At 28.5% G+C, this 22,555-nt stretch overlaps 1 protein-coding gene across 6 annotated transcripts in view; it reads left to right on the top strand.

The window, feature by feature from the left end:
* The window catches only part of LOC129975639 (uncharacterized), a 53,373-nt gene extending 42,293 nt beyond the window's left edge, over positions 1–11,080 (top strand). For 4 of the 6 annotated variants that reach the window (XR_008785042.1, XR_008785043.1, XR_008785044.1 and 1 more), the window contains 2 exons: positions 2,588–2,730; positions 5,241–6,527. Coding sequence is in view for 1 of the 6 variants with exons in the window: in XM_056088730.1 (XP_055944705.1) it covers positions 2,588–2,730; positions 5,241–5,264 (167 nt within the window). In the remaining 5 variants the exon portion in view is untranslated. Of the gene's footprint in view, positions 1–2,587; positions 2,731–5,240; positions 6,528–7,713; positions 7,791–10,961 lie in introns of those variants that run through there. The other 2 variants (XR_008785040.1, XR_008785041.1) reach the window with 2 other exon arrangements.
* Positions 11,081–22,555: the final 11,475 nt, after the last annotated feature.

Below are 22,555 nucleotides of genomic sequence, written 5' to 3'. Positions count from 1 at the left end.
TTTATGGCTTATCTCTTGGGTGAGAAAGGGATTGAAAAATGTGGTTTATAGTAAGATTTCGGAAAATAAATAATTGCAATAAAATAGAGTTTGTCATTCAAAGTTCGTATATTATTTATTCATCAGGATTTCAGTGTGGTTTTTCTAGTTTGAAAGCTTGTCTGGACAGAGTTAATGTTTTACTTAGATTTTGGTTTAAACGTGTAGCTTCAAAAGAAACAGCGAAATTTTGTAAAGTATGGCAATTAAATATTTTTAGGAGTATTTTCCATATTTTATAATTAAAATATTGCATACTAATTAAAATATCTTCGTTGCTAGGAATTAAAGTACTTTCATGTCTAATATTTAGTGAAAAATTACTTTAGTATAAAATATTTTAATACACATAATCCTTTTATCATCTGTAACGGTTTTTAATTAAAATAAAAATATCAACTGAACCAGACGAGTTTTGAAAAATGTCTGTAGTTAATTTTTTACATAAATTGTTAATATTATTCTGTAACTGTTGAGATTTTTGTTCAATTTTTTTCAAAAACACTGAATGTTTTAAAGCATTTAATTAAGTAACTGTTATTCATAAAAACACGAAATTAATTGCCGATTTGTGATATGGATCGTGATGTAGATGAAATTAAACCAAATGAATTATTGTTCCTCCATTGATTTTAAAATTTTCGTATAGTGTTTGTTCTTCCAGAATTCTGCTGATTTGTTCTGGCAACACTTCTTTTATATCCTCGTTCCTTAAAAATAAAATACAATGTAACACATTTAATATGTATATGTGATATGTATGTAATGTATATGTGATATGTATGTAATGTATATGTGATAATTTTTAATATATGTTTCATAACGCATTTAATATATGTTATGAAACATATATTAAAATGAAAGAAATGAATAGTATAGAATGAATTATGCCACAGGAAAGCTTATTATTTTAATCGAATCAAATAAATTGCAGAATTCTTTAGGAATCAATAATAAACGCTGTTTCTTTAATGAAAGTATTTAAAAACTAAAGCACAAATATTAAAGAATAAAGTTAGAGCACTTTAAAATATTCTCGTTGTCTCACAATGGAACATTTATAAATTTTTGTATTTCAAAATCGTCTGCATCGATTCAATTAATTATTGCATTTTAAAAAATTAATTAGAATTGCACGTAAATGAAATTGTAACATTTAAAAGATAAAGTTTTGAATTTGCAGATGGTATAAGTAGTAATTCTGGAGAATAACTTTTTTATATTTACTTATAGTTTTTTTTTATATAACATTAATTATACACGTATATCCGTTTTTTGACTGGTTCCTCTGCTTTAGTTATAAAAATAACTATGGAGTCAATATTTTTTGCATTAACGTTTATATTAAGATATTGTATTCTCACTCTCTATTGTATTGTATTCCGTTAACTTAGTAAGAGTTTGTCAGCGGGCTATGACTATTGCCATAAATAACAACAACTTAGTAAGACTAAATAAATGTTCTAAATTGATTTGATTTTTTTCGAGTTTATTAACTATTTATTCATTTAACTCCAATAATATGATAGATTTCTTTTTATGTTTGTGCGTGTTTAAAAAAATACAGTGCATATGCAGCCTTAAAATCTTACCTTTTAACTTTCATTCTCCAATCTTATATTAAATTACAATTCTTAAGCTGAAACTTAATAGATTTTTGCATATGAGTTTTCTCTCTCTTTTGATTTCTATTTATATTGAAAGTTTTTTCAAATTAAAATGAACACTCAAAGTTAAGAATTTTGTATCAGGACGTAATCAAAACGTTTGACAACTTTATAATTGGTAAAACCCGAACAATAGTACATTTTTCTTGTCAAATAGTTTTCTTAATAAATCAAACCAAATGATTAAACCCTTTAATGCTGCAGTAGCTGATGGAGAGGGTGAGAATTCACCATTGTTTTCATTGAGGATAACCATTAATTCTTTTTTTTGTAATAGTAATATAATTGCTTGTTTATTGATTGGAAATATTATTGCAATACTGGCATTTTATCGTAATTAAGCTGCGAACTACGTTATGAAAGCTTTTGATATTGCCTTAATCAGTCTTGCATCCTTGCTCGGCCGACTTAACTGTTCAAAAAATACATTTATTTCAATCCTGACCCTTTGATTTTCTTGAATCATATATTAATAGATATATAATAAATTGAATTAATTATTTATATAAATTTTAATATTATTCGTAAGGACTGATACTGATTGACATTTGCTTATTTACTTCATTTTTTTTTAATTTTAAACATAAATATTATAGTTTGAAAGATAATCTTAAATAAATTGAATTTATATTTTAGATTAGTATTTTAAAAATTAATCTGCTAAGTAAATGTATCTTGACAACAAATGCAGTAATTAATTCTAATAGGATATCCATACTTTCATTACAGGCTTAACAAATAAAGTTTTGTTCATGTTATGTAATTATTTTCGCAATAAGAATAATTTTTAAACCTTATTATGCGAAATTACTGAAGACGTCTTAAAACAGGATTGCGAATGAATTATCCTCGTTGTCCTTTATAATTCTTGTTTTTTGTAGATGGATATCCCTGCGCACAGTTGAAAGAGCGGAAGGTCCTGGAATACAAAAAACCACCAGTTGAAGAAACAGCCATTGGAACGATCATCTCGTATAACACTTTCGCATCTGCTGCTCAAAAACGGACGGATTTAGGGTTAAATGTAAGTATTTTTCTGAAGTAGATACTTAAACAAATATCTATAAGTAGACTCTAAACATGTAGGCTATCGTTCTAATGATAAAACCTATAGTTAATTACTACGAATTATGCTTTCTTTTTTATATTACATGCTTTTATATAACTTCCTAAATTTAAATATCCTGATTCAAAGAAGAAATTTTATAATCGATTCTTCTTTCGTTTTTTAATATTGCTTTGATGTCTACATTTTTAATGAATAAATTACTGGCTGGAAGATAGGAGGTGGTAATTGAAAATGGTGGCCATTCCACGAGATGTTAAATTATAAATGTAAAATAACAGCACTTTATTTTACTGAAAAGTTAAAAAAAAATTCTAATAATCTGTCTTTGTGGTTCTAGAATTTCATTCTTAATCTGATCTAATTTTGAATATTTAAAATTTATTTCTGATCACTGCTGTAAAACAATGATTTTATCCTTTTTTTTAAATCAAAATAATCGTTTTTATACTCGTAATGTATATTCGATTTATTTTCGTGATGTGGTTGACATTTTTTTATTGAAATCTCGGCGTAATCTTGTGTTGTGTTTCTTGATTAAACGCTATGGCATACTAAATTGCATATTTTTTATTGTATAAAAATAGCAACTTTTTTTAAGACTATGTTAGCCAAGTTTAATTATGTAAATAAATTTTCGATGCAGAAATTATATAAATTTTTTTATTATGTTTTGTTTTTGACAAATTCATCATTTCAACATGCCCTTATGACATTATAAGATTAAAGCTCTTAAATTCTTAATATGTATTTTAAAGTTAAAAGTTTTAATATGTAATATATGTATTAAAAGGTTGAGTGTATTCAATATTTGAAATCCTGATGTGTTTTTCAATATTTTTAAAATTGAATGCATTTTTCTCTTAAACCTATTATACACATTTTATTGTTTCCAATCATTATAGCTTTTAAGTTTTCCATTTGTTTTTGTATGCAAATGCTTTTTTAAAAATATTTTTGTGGTTCACTTCTTACAACTCTTATTTGTGTGTTTAATGTTCCTTTTGTGTCATGAGCTTTGCAATCAGAGTTTGTTCCGTTGTGTATATTTATTTTTTCTAAATGTTTGATTAAGTTTATATTTTAGGTTTATTGTAATTAATATATCTAGAATAATGAAAATTTCTTTTATTAGATGTAACTCACTCTAACTCATGCCCACGATCTCTTCAAAATTAACAAAGCATACTAAAGCACAATTTATTGTTCTTAATCATCGCATTAATTTTCCTAAATTATTTTGATAATTTTAAAGCGAATTAATGTTTTATTGCATCAAAATAAATAGCTAAAAAATATTATCGGCGTCCTCGTCAAATTTTTTTAATAGCTATTATACTCTGTGTTGCTCAGAATTAAATTAATTTTATTTATAATATTTTGCATGAAAATAATTTTGCATCAATTTTGCATAATACTTTTATTTTTTCGACATTTTTTAATTAAAACGCGAATATCAGTTAAAGAGCTATTTTTAAAAATCGTCGAAAGCTCATTTCTTCCATAAGTTATTAAAATTTGTTATATTAGAACTTTTCAAAGTGATATTCACGAATACTGAAATATAAAAAAAGATTTCGAAGGATGATTAAGAGTCAATTAATTAAATTGTTAATATTCCATGAAAAATAATGAAAATAAACAAAATAAATAGTTGCTCTTGATATGTTGTTAATCGTCTGCTATTATAGTTTACATTTAGAATCCTGCTGCTGTGTTCTATCAGCAGTTCTTTTTATGTATTCTTGTTCTTTGATTCTAATAAATACGTCATTCGTTCCCAAAGGCTTTACTTTTCTTGCCTTTGTTTGAATTTTATTGATGTATTTAGGATGTAAGCATTAAGAAGTCATTACTCAAAATTTCTCGCTTCTCACTGTTCTATAACTGTATCGTATTTTTTTAATAATTACTTATTATTTCCTAGAAGATGCAGGAAATCTTAGCAGCAACGGTAAAGAATTAAAGTTAAGTTCAATTTCTGCCCGTTACCTAGCAAAAAAATTTCTGTAAATTTTCTTTGTTTAATATCGTTTTTATTTTATGAATTACTTATCAAATTTTAGGAAAAAATTATAAACATTGAAGGAACATTTCATGAAAATAAAATTAATACCATGTAAAAGTTAAGTTTATTACCCTAGGTTAGTTATTAAAGGTTAAGTTACACTATAAAGGTTAAACATTATATTGTGAATTTCTTTTGAATAGTTTTCATTTTAAAGTAAGATTATTGAAAGTCATTCCTGTTTTATATATGTATTGTATCGTGATAAGGATTCTAAAATAATATCCATAATATTATATTGTAGATAAAAATGTAAAAGTTATTTTCATGTTATTCATTTATTTCCGCTAGAAGAATTTTTTAAATGTGATGTACTTAATTTTGTCACTGTTGTAAGCGTCTTAAAATAAGAATATTATTGAAATGCTTTATTTCTCATACACAGCTTGTTTTATTTCAGACGAATGCCATTAGGAACGACTGAAAGGACTGAAGATACAGGGAGACAAAAATTCATCGATTCCGATGAACAAATTGGAATTGAAACAATGATAATTCGTTGGCATTTGTAGAACCATTATTAGAGATTTAGAGTTAAATGTAAGTTTTTAACTCAGAAATTATTATACATTTAGATTATTAATGATCAAAGACATAGCCACAGAGAACGAGAAACAGAGGTCTCACTCTCATACATACTAATAGAAACTCGTTTAACATGGCAATCCACATATATTGTGGCGCCACTTTCACGTAGCGGAAATAATTGACATTTCATTGTCATGACAACCACGTAAAAAAGTTTTTTTTTTCAAAGAATATTATAAAATTCAAGAAAAAACAACTTTGCTATCAATTTCAATATCTTGCTTAAACAATGCATTTCGGAACTAGCATTTTTATCAATTTGTGTTGCTTTCTCACTTTTGTATTAAAAAAAATTCCTTCATAGGAAATTTGGAGTATAAATTGGTATTTAATATTAATGTAATCACATTTTCGTAATGTAATAATTTAAGACATAGACGTGTAATATAATAAATTTAATGTTTTTAAATAATTAAACTTTAATTACTCTTTTCAAGACGTTCTTTCATATCATATTTTTTTTAACTCCATTGGATATTAAGTTTCAATGATTAAGATAAGAACAAAGTAACAGTCAGAATATTTTTTTTTAATTTCGACAGCAATTAGCTTTTAGTAAATTTATGCTCACTCTTATATAAGCTTACAAAAGGTGTTAGGAATCTGAAATTAAATATTTTTTCCAACCTTGAAAGCAAATTACATTCTTTTAATTATTTTTGCAGCATTCTATACTCAAAATAATACCAACACTCAACTGAAATAATCAAAATAAGAAATATTTTTACTGAGAAAGCATAACAATTAACAAAACAATGAAAATTAATAACATTTCTAACACATTTTGAAAATCTACAAAGCAAAATCTTTTGTTAAGTTCACGCATTTAATTAAAGACCTTTGTTAAATATAAATAAAAACTTCACATATAAAAATTTCGGTGGAAGGGTTCAATGTTCTTAACGTTTAGCAGATGCAAATTCAAGGCAACTGCCATTGTGTGATTCAGTATCTAAAAAAATAAACATATTTTGATTAAGATTCAATTATGCAACGTCAGTTTCCATTTTAAATAAACTCTCTTTTAAAATCCCGATGTTTAACTATTGTGAATAAATAAGTCATTAAAATTATCGTTATAATTTATAAAAAATTCTTATGGTTAATAATTTATTAAAACTACACTTACATACAATTTGCTTTAGTTTAACATTTGTATTAACGAAAGGAGATCAATTCATCCATTTGGTTTCTTTATATGTGTTACCTGTTTTAAAAAATTAATAAGCATATTATTCAAAAATTTAAGTAGTTAAAATTTTGATGTAGATTTATTTGAAATATCTATATAAATACATCTATATAATACAAAATATCTATATTATACATCTATATAATCTATACAATACATATATGTAATACAAAATAATAAAATACAAATACAACAATAATATAATACAATATATATATCTATATAATACATAATATCTATATAATACAAAAGTGAAAAATCAAAAGAATCAGTTAAAAAATAAGTTATCAGTATATGCCTGAATAACTAATGTGGAATTAATTGACTAACTTTGATGCTTACATACCAAACCAAGTGGTAAATTATTCTAAAAAATCAATTTAAGAAGTCTAAATTAATTATAAAAAATAATTATAAACTGAAAAAAAAATGCATTTATAAAAAATTTAAACTGATTTTTTTTTTTAAGAAAATGCTTATTTCAGGAAACATAGCCAGTTTTAACCTGTAGAAAATAATAATATATAATATGGAATTTTCTTTTATTCCACGTCAGATTATCAGAATAAAAATTTTCAAATATAAGTGCTTACCATTCATAACCAATGAAAAAAAATCAATGCTATAAATATTCATCCATATGATGAAGGTTCAAAATATTATTATATAAGTAATAATAATTTGCAAAAATTAAAATGACATAACTATGACATGCCAAAAACGAAAGTTATGCATTCTTTATGCAAAATCAAAACACATAATCTAAATTAACTTATTCGAGATTCTTTCCAATTCAAAATATAAATGAATAAAAGTTTAATTCTTTTAAAATATGCTTGCTTTCATTTGAAGGAATTCTAAATGATATGCGTCCAGAATTTTCAGAAACTGACAATTTCACATTCTTCTTTCGGCTTGCGACATTTACGTTCATGTCGTTGTTTATGACAAAATAAGTATACAGAAAAGAATAGAAACAAAATAACAAAACGAAGGAAAAAATAAATAGTAAATACAAAATAAATAATACTGAAATATCAAAAAGTAAGCAAAATCAATAATATTCTCACCACGTCTTGTTTCAACCACACAGCGCAAGGCTCAACAGGAACTATATGGCGGCGACGGTTTCAGTTTGTAGTTCTGAAAGCTGCGGCTGGAGGCAGTGCGATCGTTTATCAAACTTCTAAATGAAACCTCTGGAATTAAATTTTTAAGAAAAAAATTCTTCTTTCTTTTTTGAATAGTTTTTATTTATTTTGTTACCTACTTTAGTCTATTACAGTTATAACATAAAATTTAGCGTTCGACCATTTATTCTTCTCTTAATGTGTTATAATTTAAAAAAAAACAAATCACTGTTGTTTGTTTCTGATAATTTTGGAAGATTTTCATAATTTTAGAATTTCATTATGAACAGATTTTTTTTTACATTAATAATTGGAATTTAACAATAAACAATTCGAGTTGTTCTTAGAATACATTATTTTTATAAAGAAATTGTAATCTGTTCTGACAGAAAAAAAAATCACAAAATATTGTAGATTGTTTTTACTTCAAAGGAGAAAAGCAAGAATATTATAAGAGAGCATATAAAAAAATCAGAATATTTATTCACAAATATTAATAATGGAGATAATAATATATCATGGTTAATACAAATTATTTTGTAATTGATTTCTAAAAATAATACGATGAGAAAATTAAGTCTCAATGAATATCATAAAAAAATAATGAACATGCATTGTTCACAATATGTTATGTATATTATTATAATTCCAATTTACTTAAAATGCAAATATAAACATTCCGACGATGTTTCTCTTCGAACTTTAGAATTTTAGAGAGGAAAAAGAAACGCATATTTAGTTCATAGAAAAAAAAAAAACGGGTTTTTAAAAAGCGATTACTTTTTAATAAAATACTTTGAATCTAGGTGCATTAATATAAAAAAATGAAATAATTCAAATTTTAATTATTATAAAATCTGATAATGTCAATTAGAAATAAAATATTAATAAATTTTATTTTTGCTTTTAAAGTGTTGAAATGATTCCAGAATGGAAAACAAAATTGAAAAATGGATATCAAATGCTCTTGCTTCTGGCTTATTAAATATCACGTTTAAGGCTGTAATAATTAAATAATAATATATAATATGTAATTATTAAAATACGTAATATGAAATTATTACAAAATTCAACGTATCGCAAAAAAATCGTTAAATCATTAAAGATCGGGGTTTTTTTAGTTATTTTTACATTTTTATTTTATGATCTTTTTTAAGAAAGGAAAAAAAGTAGAACTTTTAAACTAGTTTTTAAATATGTAAATAATAACATTTAGTAGAAATCGCAACATTTTGTAATGTGTCTTGTAGAATTAGGGGCTGAATGGATTATTATCCTTTACATTTGTGTGAATTAATTAGATATTTTCTATGGAAGATAATTTTTATTATTTATTAGTGTTTATTCATTATTTCAACAAAGAAAAAATCGCTATAATGCAACAAATTTTCTCATGTTAATTAAAAAATAAAATGTAGAAAAAAGTGTTTTTGTATGATAATATTTTATATAAAATCATCTTTTTGCCTTTGAGAATAAGTTAATTAAAAAGCGTCTATTTAAGTCACAAGGATTCAGTCTAATACTAATTTTAAATAGCTTTTTACTTTCGCGGATGCGACCCATATCTAGAATTTTGCTCAAGAATTTCAAAGTGAAAGCAAGATTTTATTGAAGTATTAATGACCATTGAACTATCAATTTTTCATTAATAAACTGAAAATTTCATCCCTAGCAATCCTGAATATATTCACTGGTAAATGAGCAAACGATTTTATGATAAATGAGTTCCAGTCAAAATTACCTATGTAATTTAGATACGACTTATTGTAATAATCTATACTTATAAATAAAGCTCAATGTGTGTGTGTGTGTGTTGGCGCTCTACAGGACAGGTCATTCGACCTACAGCTACCAAATGTGATACATGTATACCTTAGAGGTCGGAAATGTGCACCTGGGGTCCCTTTTTTTTAAAATTTTTAATTAGAATTTTAATTATTAATTAAAAACTAACTTTCCCGCCAAAAAAATCTTCCATTTTCCCCACCGCCAAATGAGTAAGGCTTCAGGGTTTTTTTCCCAACAGTAATGAGGTTAGAGTTAACATTTTTCGGCCGATTATTTCAAACGATTCTGTTTATTTTCTTAATGTTTTATGCATTTAAAATTAAACATTGTTAATTAATCCATCTTTCAGATTCATTCTGAAGTACTTTTGAATTAAAATAGCACAAAATAAAGGAAATTAAAATTTTCTAATCTGCATAGCGTTACCCCAACTGGCGTAGAAAAATTCACGCATTTGCGTTACCATAACTGGCATTGAAAATTCACGCATGCGCATTGTGTTCTGACTGTTGACATGACAATCATTATCAACGGATGATTTAAATTATTTTTAGGTTAGTTGCATGCTTTTGTAATTAAATTGTATTTCTGTTAGTTATATTTTTTTTGTATATGCTTATAGTTTTAAGTACATCGTTTTTTAAGTATTTTTTTTAAAACCTGTTTTCGACCGATTACTTTAAACGATTCATTTTATTTTCTTAGTGTTTGATGCATTTAAAATTAAACATTGTTAATGAATCGATCTGTTCATGATGAATCTGAGAAAAATTTTTTGACAAATTCTTGAGATATTACATAAATTAAGAAAGATATTCTTTAGTGCCCATAAAGTTTAAACGCTCAGTGACTCTGTTATCAGTAATCATATTATAAAAAAATGCTTTGTTTCAGTAAAAAATATTATTATGACTATCAAAATTTGAAGTTTCAAAATATTTTGATGAAGAATCTATTAAAGTTGGAATTGCGTAAAATATTTAATTATTAAAATTTAAACGAACATTAAGATTGATGAACCGGCTGGTATCCAAAGGCGGCTAGTACTAGATAAATAAATAAATTTAGTGTAAACTAAAGCAATATTAGATAAATAAGAATTAATTTATTCGTTAATTATTAATATATTACACTGAAATTTAATTAAAATCTTATCGTATAAGTAAATATAAAGCAATACTTTAAATATCATTTAAAACAACCTATTTGAAAACTTATATATTTAAACAACTTGAACAAATATTTGAAACAATGTTTCTTACCGATGTAAGCACCAAATGCACTATGTACGTTAGGGTTCATATGTGAGTTAAAAAATGTCACTTATTAAATAAGCATAAATACACACTGTTATATGCATAATAATATTTTTTTTGTGTTATTAGTTATTATGTCTAATTAATGTAAAATTTTTAACAAGTATACAGGTGAACAGTTGGAAGAAAGTTGTTTGTAGCAAGATTTGAAGTTTAAGTGTTGACTCACAAACAGAGCCGGTCTTCTCTTCAATGGAGGGCTGGGTGTAAGAAGTCATTTGGGGCCCTAAATGTTTGTAAAGCAAAAGAAAAAAAAAATACAAAACTGAACATATATTATTAACGCATATTTATTTAATGCTTTTTTTTTTTTTGCTAATACACCAATTACTTCAGAAAAATTACAATTTTTGCAATTTCTTCTTCAATGCTTAATACAGCAAATGCATTTAAGCGTTTTGAACACATGCCCGAAGATAATTCTTTATTAATATTAATTTGCTGAAAGAGCGCTCAGCACTTGCTGTAGTAACTGGCAACGTAAAGAAAAATTTTAACACAGTTAATACATTTAGAAATAACTCATTATAATTATTATTTAGTATGCATTGCAATATATCTTGTGCGTTATTTACATCTCTTTCATTCAAAATCAAATCCCGTAACAAACAAATTTCTTGGATTAGGTTTTCATCTACATCTTTGTTATAAAACTTTACAAAGTTTTTGGAACATTTTTCTAATTCATATTTTGTGTCTTGTGACAAAGCCTGACGACAGCTATGCAAACACCTTTAATAGCTCTTGATCTCTCACTTAGAATAAATTTCAATTTTTCTGGCGTCTTTGTGGTTTCGAAGGGTTTAAGACTGAAATCATGTATAAAGCTTAAAGGATAAATGTAGGAAGCAGGTATATAAATCATTTATATCCTCATTTTTCAAACATTAAGTTTTTTCACGTATAAAACAGATTTCTAATTAAAGATGAGTTTAACAGAAAACGAAAAAAGCTACAGTATATTAATTATATTTAATAAATACCATATTATAAAATTTTAACAAAATGAATGATTGCATTTCACTTCCAGGTTTTGAGCATTATTTATACCACTTGAAGCTTCGATTCAGTTTCTGGATACTTTTTATAGTAAGACACAGTAATTAAAGGTTCGGTAAGACTTAAGATTAATGTCCAGTTACTTGCAAAACATGACAAAATAGTGCCAACTTTCTGAAAACTCGTCAATAGTCAATCAAATAAGAATGGGTTGATGGTGTGCCTAGCCAGAACTTATAATAGTTAAAAAATATAGTTTATACATAATGGTTTAAGTGTAGTTTTATATTTTGTACTTATAATAGCTTTTTTTAAAAATTCGAACTCCATATTTTGACAAATCAGAACGTTTTAAATCTCCCAAAATCTGAGAAACTTATTTTCTTTAAATAAAATCACGCCTAAGTAAATACGATTATTCAAAAGCGTTTCCAACTTGATGGATGAAATTTTGTATATGGTCTCCACATCAGATTTTTACATTTCTATCAAATTTTGAATGAAGTGCATTCAGAGGAAATTTATCAATTTGGTGCCCGAAAGCAATTTAACACAATAGCAACAAAACGAAGAACGCTAAATGAGTAATATTTGACGTACAGATTTAACATAAAATGATCTGATGTCCGCTTTACCACGAAAATAGGGGTCCAGTAACTTCTGAAGTTAAAGACCCCTGAACACTCGAGAGTAGAGGTCTAGCTCATATAACGATGACACTCACACACTCGCTTGCACAACCCCTTTTTACATGGGGGGAGGCACCACCCACCTCACAGATAGAACACAACGGGAAGAACAACCATGCCCGGACCAGGACTCGAAAGCGGGAAGCCCAGATCACGGGGAATACGCGCTACCCCTAGGCCAGGATGCCGGTGATTTAGCATCTAAAGTATTTCAAATCTAGATTAACCGTCTGTCCATCTGCTCATTCACAAGCGTGTAAACGTAGTAACAGCGACTTAATCTGATAATTGATCTTATCATTAAAATAGTTTGGTATGGAATTTTGAGTTTCATTTGGTTGACAAATGAACGTCCAAAATGCATATTCGGTTTTCTTCATTATTCTGCGAAGCACTAAACGCTCATGTAAGGGATATTGAAAATCAGTGCTTCTTGAATTGATGGTTTTTTTTTTTTTTTTTTTTTGCATTAGTTTTGCGTGAATTTTTATCTTTCAGCATATTTTTGTGCGTTTCTTCTCTTTTTCCTTCACTTTTCTTTTACCTTTCACTTCCTTTATTTAACTAATTACTACACTAATATGAGATGGCAATTTACCTCAAATACAACACAGGGCAGAAACTTATTTCTTAACATATTAAGTAAAAAGGAAATTTGTTCTCAAATCTTACTCAACATATTTTTTACAAATTTTAATCAATTTCAATCTCGATCAATAGTATTATGAAAAATCTAGTTAATATTCAAAAAATATTAATTAAAACCCACATAATTTAATTAAATAATAACTCCTCTCTTTGACCCCCTCTGGTATTCTATGCTTGATTATTAAATTTATTCCATTATTAACTTAGTAATAATCATTAGTTATATTTCAGTGTTTATTGGATGCAGAAGGTTTCAACAATCACTCTTATTATTGTTGTTAGCCGAAATATTACTGTTTAATGTTAAACAAAGGCAAAAAATATAAACAATATAATAGATGAAACAATCAATCACCTTCTGCTGCTCTGTTAAGAATCATTTCTGTTTTTGCAACTGATCGTTGTGTGACTTTTTTTTGCTGAGCTATGCTTGGTGTGTTTTGTGAACATTTCAATGAGGCTACGGCCATCATTGGATGGATCGTCTTTTGGATGATCTTGGAACTGTTGAAATATTACATGTTCCCTCACTTACCCTCAATCGGAGATCTGATTTTCGATCCCGATTTGGATCAGGATGTTTATACATCACCTGATCCACCTGCGACAAGAGTGGAATCCGTTCCAGTGGTTCGCTCATACATGGTATTTAGGATTTGCCAGGCTTTAGAACTTCCAGCGAAACTGGCTCCATCTGCAACCCAAAAGTCAGATATCCCTGTTGTAGAATCCTATACGGTCTACAAGCTGTGTTCTGCTCTGGGTTTGCCTGCACGGATGGCTCCTGTAGGAGTGCCAGTTGTAGAATCTTTCGAGATCTACCAGTTCTGCGTAGCCTTGGATATTCCAGTGAGATACCGGTCGCAGAAGGACGCAGTTTAACATCAAAACTGTCGTCTGCTGCCCGATGCAGTTTTACAATCAGAACTGTCTTCGGATGCAGCGATGGAGGGTGGGTGGGCGGGGAACGAAAGTAGCCCACCTCCACGTGGTGTTCCCTGGGCAACGGTGCAGTTCTTTGGAACTGCATCGGCTAAGAGGCTACTCAAGTATAAAACAAATAATGAACTTTTTATTTGGTTTGACAAAACTACACACCTGATTTTTGATTTTGCGTTTTAATGCCACAAAATTTCGTTACAAGCATCAAATTCAGATCATGCAAAACGTGTATTTACGGTAGCAACAACTGCGATATTTTTTAGATATACGTAAGAATTATATATTTTTTATCCTAAAAATAAAAAAGAATTTAAATTTATGTTTTTGACAAAGAATTGTTGTAGAACTCACACGTACAGAAAATCAGTAGCGTTGGCAATCATAAATATGATGGAGGAATCTTATATTGATTTAAATTTGAAAAATTATAGTGACAAAAATTTAGAAATTCATAACATAATTCGTCACCATATATTTATAGCCGGTTATGAAAAAGTAGATTAAAGGTCTTAAGGACCACAATTCCTTCTCTTCGATGGGACCTGGGTGCAAGAAGTCATTTGGGAACCTTATTTTTTGTAAAGCAAGAAAAGAAATGCAAATCTGAGCATATATTATTAATGCATATTTATTTAATGCATGATTTTTTTTCTGCTAATACATCAATTACTTCAGAAAAATTACAATTTTTTGCAATTTCATTTTCGATGCTTAATGCAAGTGCATTTAAGCGTTCTGCACACATGCTTGACCGAAGATAATTCTTTATTAATTTTAATTTGCTGAAAGAGCGCTCAACACTTGGCAACGTAACTGGCAACGTAAAAAAAAGTTTTAATAGAAATAACTCATTATAATTATTATTTAGTATGCATTGCAATATGTGTTGTGCGTTATTTATATCTCTTTCATTCAAAATCAAATAGCGTGAAAACAAATTTCTTGGATTATGTTTTCATCTACATCTGCATTATGAAATTTTACAAAGTTTTTGGAACATTTCTCTAATTTATACTTTCCTAAAGTTGTTATACCAGTGATTAATTTGAAATCAGAAATACTATTTGGTATACTTTTAAACCCTTCTTCTAGGGTTTGACGGTTTTCAAATCCGGTTTTAAAAAAACCGGTTTTTTAAAGAAAATTTGTCACATTTGAAAACCGGTTTTTAAATTAAGAAAACCGGTTTTAAGAATTCATATTATTATGTAAAAATTAATTTTTGACTTATTTGATTTGCTATTCATTGTATGCAACGGACAGCAAACACATTTTTTCAACGTTGCAAAGTTGCGATGCCTGTGCTTGTGCACTGCACAGTTGTTCCTCGAATTCGTCAATTTATGTTTTTCATGAACATCCCTTTTCGCTTTTTTTTTCTAGGTGAAACAAAAGTTTGATAAAGTTCATCTCTTGCTTCTCGTCGGATGTTTTGTCTATCGGTATGAAGTCAGTGCTAATAGAAACGTTAGCAATTTTACTGGCTCGTTTCGAAGAATGTGTGAAAGGAATAAATAATTCCCCGTTTTCTGCTTCTTGATCACAGTATTTAATGATATCATATAAAATTTTCTTCGAACCACTCCTGAAAGCTTTTTTACACCACTTGAACTAGCCATATCAATATGAAATATTCAGTTAAAATAAAATGATATCAGAAATGACATAACACTCAAATACACGTGAAAAAAAAATAGAACTAAAAAAGTATCTAATGCGAGAAATCCAAGGTTAAATGTGCTCATCTTTCCACATTTCACCCCGTAATGAAATGGAATTGTCGAAATGTGGTCTCAGAATCCGATCCGTCTCGAGTCACGACAGGTTTGCTTAATATTGTGAAGGTGAAAAATGGAAACAAAAATATAAAGTTGTTATATTTGGTAAAAATAACGTAAGTATTAAGTATGTTTAATTTTTATGTTTATATTTTCTATTTTACATTTTAAAATTTAAATTTTATTATATAAATTTCTTTTATCAAAAATTAGTGCAAAATAAGAAGTTATGGCTTCTTTTAATAGAATTTTAAATAAAACACAGACTGTTAAAATATTCCATATTTTCTTTCGCAACGTTTTAACATAAATTATGTCTTTAGCAAGCATTGGAATTAGATTAAGAAGAGTTTTTTTTTTTTTTTTGAAATTCTTAGAAAATGTGTAAATTAGATTGTTTTAAATTGCATTAATATTAATAGTTAAAATAATAAAATTGTAAAATAAACGTCAAAAATATTTATTCAATAACTTTAATTTCATTTTTAGATAAAAATGAGTAAGTCGGAAGTTTGGGATAGTTTCAAAAAGTTCGGGATAGATAAGGCAATCTGAAATCATTGTAATGAAATGTTGAGCTGCAAAGGATCATCTACGTGCAATTTAAATAATCATTTGAAAGCAGTTCATAAAATAATTGTCGGAAATAATATAATTGTTTAGTTTCTTGAAGAAAAACTTACAAATCCAAAGACATTGAAATCTGAATTTTCATTATTTGAACAAACGAATAAAAGAACAAAAAACTTAGATTTGTAATTTGAGGCCAAACTCACTAACTAGTGAACGAGTATTTTCAATTTCAGGCAATATTGTGTCCAAAATAAGAACTAGACTTAGCCACCGTTCAGTGGATATTTTATGTTTTTTTTAAATCCTATTTTCTTAGGAGAAATTAAAATTAGCGAAAATAATATAAATATTATTTGAAATTTTTGTTTGAGTTTTCGTTATTTTGTGTAAGTAATATGTATATGTAATATTTATTTTGTTTTTTATATTTTGACTTTGATATGGATTTTGTTTTTTGTTATTTTATATAAATTAAAATAAAATTTAAAAAAATAGAATAGGGAAAAATATTTTATTTTTTCCTATTCAATTTTTTTTGACAAAAATTCGAAAACCGGATAAAACCGGTTTTTTTGGAAATATCGAATTCGAAAGCCGGTTTTTATATAAACCCTACCTTCTTCTATTTGCACAATAACAGTACCAAATACAGTGTTAAAAAAATAACATCTAAATTCCTCTACCGGATTTTTTCTTATAACTTCGGAACATAATCTTTTTCGAATTCGAATTCGTTTTTTAGGAAAATGTTCAAATTATGTGCTAATACTTTTGCTTCGTCGAAAAATGTGTTAAAGTTTGTTCTTAAATTGATAAAATTTGATTGATGTGAGTTTTCATCGAGAATATTTTAATGCGGGCTTCTTTGGCGATAAGCGATTTTGTTTATGATCTTCAATCAGATTTATTCGTTGTTCACTCGCATTTTTTACTCGCCGTTTCAATTCGGTTTCTCTTGTTATGGACGAGCAAAGATTTTGTTGAAGCTATTTTGTGAAAATCACACGATCCGAAACAACTGACAATAACCAGTTCTATCAGACTGACTGAATAGTAAATTGCAAAACTAACCTGGAAGGGAGGAGAAAGGGAGGAATACTTAAATTATAACGAAAGACATAGCATCTGGGTGTGGCTGTTGTAAACGGGATCCTCGACAGAAAACCACATGATCTATTCTCCAGTCGGTTGACTTTACTCCATATTGCTGTTATATCTTATAGGGTGATTTACTTTAAATTCTTTTCATATTATGGAAAAATTTTAACACAAATATTTTTCCTATCAAAAGCATGTAATGTTGTTCATAGATATATGAGTAAGTTCATTTTTTAAATTTCTAAATTCGGTTTATTTTTTTCTGGCCAGCTCTGTGTTGGCTGGTGAATTTTTCTGGCCGTCTCTGTGTTGTCCGTTGGCCATGTTGAGGGGTGGTAGTCGAATAAAATTGCATTATATTGAATAAGAATAAAATAAAGTTATATTATGAGGATCATAATCGATACCAAACGATTTGTGCCTCCTTGAAGGAGTGACCGTCGAATAAAGGGGGTTGCACAAAGAAATTATATTGTACTCTGAGTTTGATTGTAATATTTACGTCTAAAAAGATTTTTCAAGGGGCATCTTCCTTAGTCGCTCCTAAAACATTATTCAAAGTTTAATTAGAAATTTAGACATTCGTGACTGCAACAGCAATCTATTCTAATCCTCGACTATTTATTCACGCGATTGAGGATGGATTTCGGCATACATAGCAGTGAAAGATAAAAAGCTCGGATTGTTTGTGATGTTTCAAATTTAGACAACAGAGCAATTTTCTTCGGCAAAAAATGCGATCAATATTAACTCTCACAACTTATCAACCAAGAATCGTGACTAAATGCGAAGATCAAACTATTATAAGAAAAAAAATCAATGTAATACACGTTAATATTTGGCTTTTTTGTGTGTGATGGACTTCATAATACAATTGAATTTCTACAGATATATATTTCAGTTTAGTACATTCATTAAAAAGAAATTTGAGAAGTTAAAAAATTACTATGCAATTTAAGTTGGTAAAAGGTATAGAGTAGTTGTGATTTTTTTTTTCTATAATTACTGTGAAAGTATTTTTTCCATTACTTATACAAATCATCAGTTATCAAAATATGCCTGGCTTATTTCTGCAGCAAGTTTTAGCTGCGATTTTTTTTTTTTTTTATCAAACTTACTTCTGTATTTTCACAATTTTTGTAATGACCTTCTACTGGTATGCCACAAGAATTTTTAGCAAGGCACTGGTAATGTTGGTAAGGACAGAAAATTTGAAACATAAGAAGTTGAAGAAAAGTTGTGGAAATTTGAAAGGCTATAGTGTAGAAGTTAAAGAAAAGTGTCAAGAGCGTGCTGTTAAATTTTTCATACCTTTCTTGGAAACAGAACTTCCGGATCTAACAAGATTATATTAAAATAAATATCACAGTAAGGAGCATTCAGGACATGAGGCTATATTTATAACTGTTTAAATCTAATTTTGTAAAACACAGCTCTGTTAAACCTACTCAAAAATCATGATGAAATTATCTTTCATCTGAATTGTTGGATCTTGGTGAATAATTGTTAGATTTCATCATAAGTTAAATCGAAATTATTTCATGCTGTTTATTTTATTGGCTAATATTTTTATAAAAATCTCGAAAAAAATGAAAAATAAATCCGGCACATATTTTTTCAGTATTTTTTCCCATATATTGAAGTAGTTTCATTTTACAACTAAATCAAACCCTTAACATTAATAATAAAAATCATTTTGTGCAAAATGATAGTTTAATAGAACGCGACAGTGGTTGGTCTCAAAACTAGTAAAGAATACTGGTAAAGTATAGGAGTAAAAAAGATTAGAACTATAACGTGGCATTTTAGAAAAAAAACATTGTAACCCTCACTAGTTTAACATTCGGATGATTCTCTAAAACCTGGCGGTTCATAAAGGTCTAAAGATGAAACTTTTTGGGTGATATAACTCTTTGCCTGTGCATAAGCAGGAAATTGAAACTTCAAAGAAGAAATTTTAGGTATGCATGTCTATATTTTCCATAAAGAAACTTTTCAACTCTGTACTTTTAACCCTTTCTAGGGCCGTGGGAAGTATGCTTCCCACCAAATTTATCAATCTTTGTATGAAATTATGTAGGTTGGCATAAGTTCTGACAAATGTTTTTAGCAAGTCTGAAACTTAGATGCTTCAGTTCTTTATCTCACACAAAATAATGTGCCTTGATTTGTTACCTAATTATTAATTAAACAAATTAAATTTGTCTAATAAGCTAAATGAATCCCTTTTCTTATTCTAATTTCAAGCCTAAAAATATTTTAACATAATATGACTAGAAAAAATGGCCCTTTTAAGGGTTAACTCACTTTTTTTCCTTCGAGACAAAGTTGAATAGTTTGAATTTTACCGGAAGAATGATAAATATTGTTGCAAATTTTCTATATAAATATATTTTTAAAATCTGGAAAAATCAGGAATAGGTTAGAATTATAAAATTGAATTCAATTAAAAGATCATTGCAAAACTAACACGAAATTGATATTAAAATCATATTTTTTTGTGGTAATTTAGAAAGTTTCCGATGAAATGCCAAATGTTTGCTTATTAGTCGATAGACACTTCAATCCAAAAATTTATAGTATTGATAATCATGACATTTAAAGAAAAAGAGCGATTAATTTTTAACATGACAATGCTCAAAGGCTGGCAAATTTGTATAAATTGCTTGATGCACCATGCGATATATATGTTGCAAAATTTTTCAATACACTCTTCAAGGCAGGCCATCAAATTTGGATTTACCAAATTTCACACACTGCTTCTTCTTGTTCAACTATTGCTCACTGAGAGATGGTTTGACAAAATTTTAATTAGATTAATAACTAAAAATTATTCATGGTATCAAACTTCTCCGTCGCTTGTTTTGGAACACATCCTCAGACGCACACACACAAAAAACCCATTTTTACAGTAGTTTAAAATATTTTTAAAAAATGGTCAAAATGGACATTCATATCTCAGGATCTAAAATCGCCCTATATCCGGTTAAAAGCAACAATCAGGAAGCATCTTTAGACCTAGCAAACCTTATATAATAAGTGGCCTTAAAAAATGAAGCAAACAATATTCAAAAGTTAATTTTAAATGAGACTTCGTTACTTTACCCTTTCTAGTGCTATGAGGAGTATGCTTGCCACCAAAATCGTCAATTTTGCTTGAAATTATGTAGGTTGGCACAAATTCTGACAAATTTTTCAATATCAAATAAACTTGGATGTTTCAATTTCTTATGTCGCACAAAATTATGTCTCCATTTGTTTCTTAATTATTAATTAACAATATTAATTAATTAATCGAATTAATTTTTTGTAATAAACTAAATGAATCACTTTTTTTAAATCAGTCTTAATTCTATATTATATTTTATTATACCATGGCAAGCAAGATTACCTTTTATAGAGTTAAAGCCCCATCGAAGCACATGGGGAAAATAATTTTAAATTACATCAATTTAAGTTTTTAAGAAATGCGAGGGTTATTTTGGTATATTCCTCTAAAGCACAGTGGCCACAATGATATAATCAAGAATGTGAAGATGTTGCAATACGAGTTGCAGAGAAGCGAGAGCATTGTGGGTGGCAAGCGAGGGAGGAGAGCGACAGCGTTGTGGGTGGCGAGGGTGGGAGGGGAAGCGTTGTGTGTGGCGAGAGAAGGGACGAGTGTGTTGTGTGGCAAGCGAGATCGGCGAGGGGAGCATGTGTTTTGTTTGGCGAGCGAGACGGGTTTGGGAAGGGGAAGCAAAAGCTGTGTTTGTATGGCGAGCGCGAGAGTTGTGTCGCGCTAGAGCTTTATGTGTGGCGAACCAGGGTAGGAGATGGGAGGGAAGCAAGAGAGCTGTGTGTGTGTGTGTGTAGAGATGCATAATCCACGATTTTTTGAATAACAAATAATATTGCTATTGTTATTTTTAAATATGCGTTCCAAATATCTGTTATTTCAATCATATTGTTAATTAAAAATTATTACTTAATATTAAATATAAAATTAATTAATTGTAATTAATACTTAATTTACTAATTTAATTAACGTGTGATTGAATTAATTTATCTGTTTCAGCTTACTTCTTAAATTTTATTTTTTTTCTCAAAACTATTTATTTATTAGAGTGAACCATTTTCTGGAAAAGATGAGTTAAAAATATATGTCATTTCTTTAAAATGTTTACTTTAGTCCTATATTCTACCAATAGATGGCGCCAGCAATAAACAGAGTACATGTAATCAAAGTCAATCATGTCACGAGCAATTAAAAATGATCTGTATGGAATAGCGCATCATCAAATACGAATGTCGGTCACTCCCGTAAAGTGGAGCGGTGACTTAGCACTTCCCAGTGAAGCCTCGCACTTTCCGGTGAAATCACCGCTCCGATAAATTTCAGTGATATGCAGTTCAATGATACGATACGATAATTCCAATAACCGGTCCGTTCACTTTTCAATCCAATCACAGATTTCTTTCGAGAGCTTCCATTGGACAGATCGTATCGATTCTTACTTTCCAGTAAAGTCACCGCTCCGGCAAATTTCAGTGATATCATATCGATTGTTACTTTCTATCGTGATCCAAAACCTGTAATCGAAATATCATCAGTAAGATCGTATCAAGGATTTGAATCACACCCCTTTTTGAAAAGTATTGATCACTTGTATTTGTGATTTTTTGATACTGGTTACGTAATAACCGCTCTGAAAATATTCGTCATCCCTATGTGTGTGACGAAAGGACGAGAGAGCATTGTTTTTGTCGCGCTAGAGCCTTGTGTGTTTGGCGAGCGAGGGAAGAGGATGAGACGGGGGTTTGGTTTGCTTATATTAACGTCCCGTTTGAAGCAACACTAGGGCTATTTAGGGACGGACCTCGTAATTTTGAACCTCGGTCAGATGACGAGGACGACACCTGAGCTGGCACCCCCCCTCTCCACACCACACCACACCAGCGGGAGGATGTTTGGTCATGACGGATTTAACG

This window comes from Argiope bruennichi, chromosome 7, assembly GCF_947563725.1.
Source record: "Argiope bruennichi chromosome 7, qqArgBrue1.1, whole genome shotgun sequence".
Lineage (NCBI taxonomy): Eukaryota > Metazoa > Arthropoda > Arachnida > Araneae > Araneidae > Argiope > Argiope bruennichi.
Note: the sequence above shows the minus strand (reverse complement) of the source record. Positions and strands in the feature narration are given on the sequence as shown.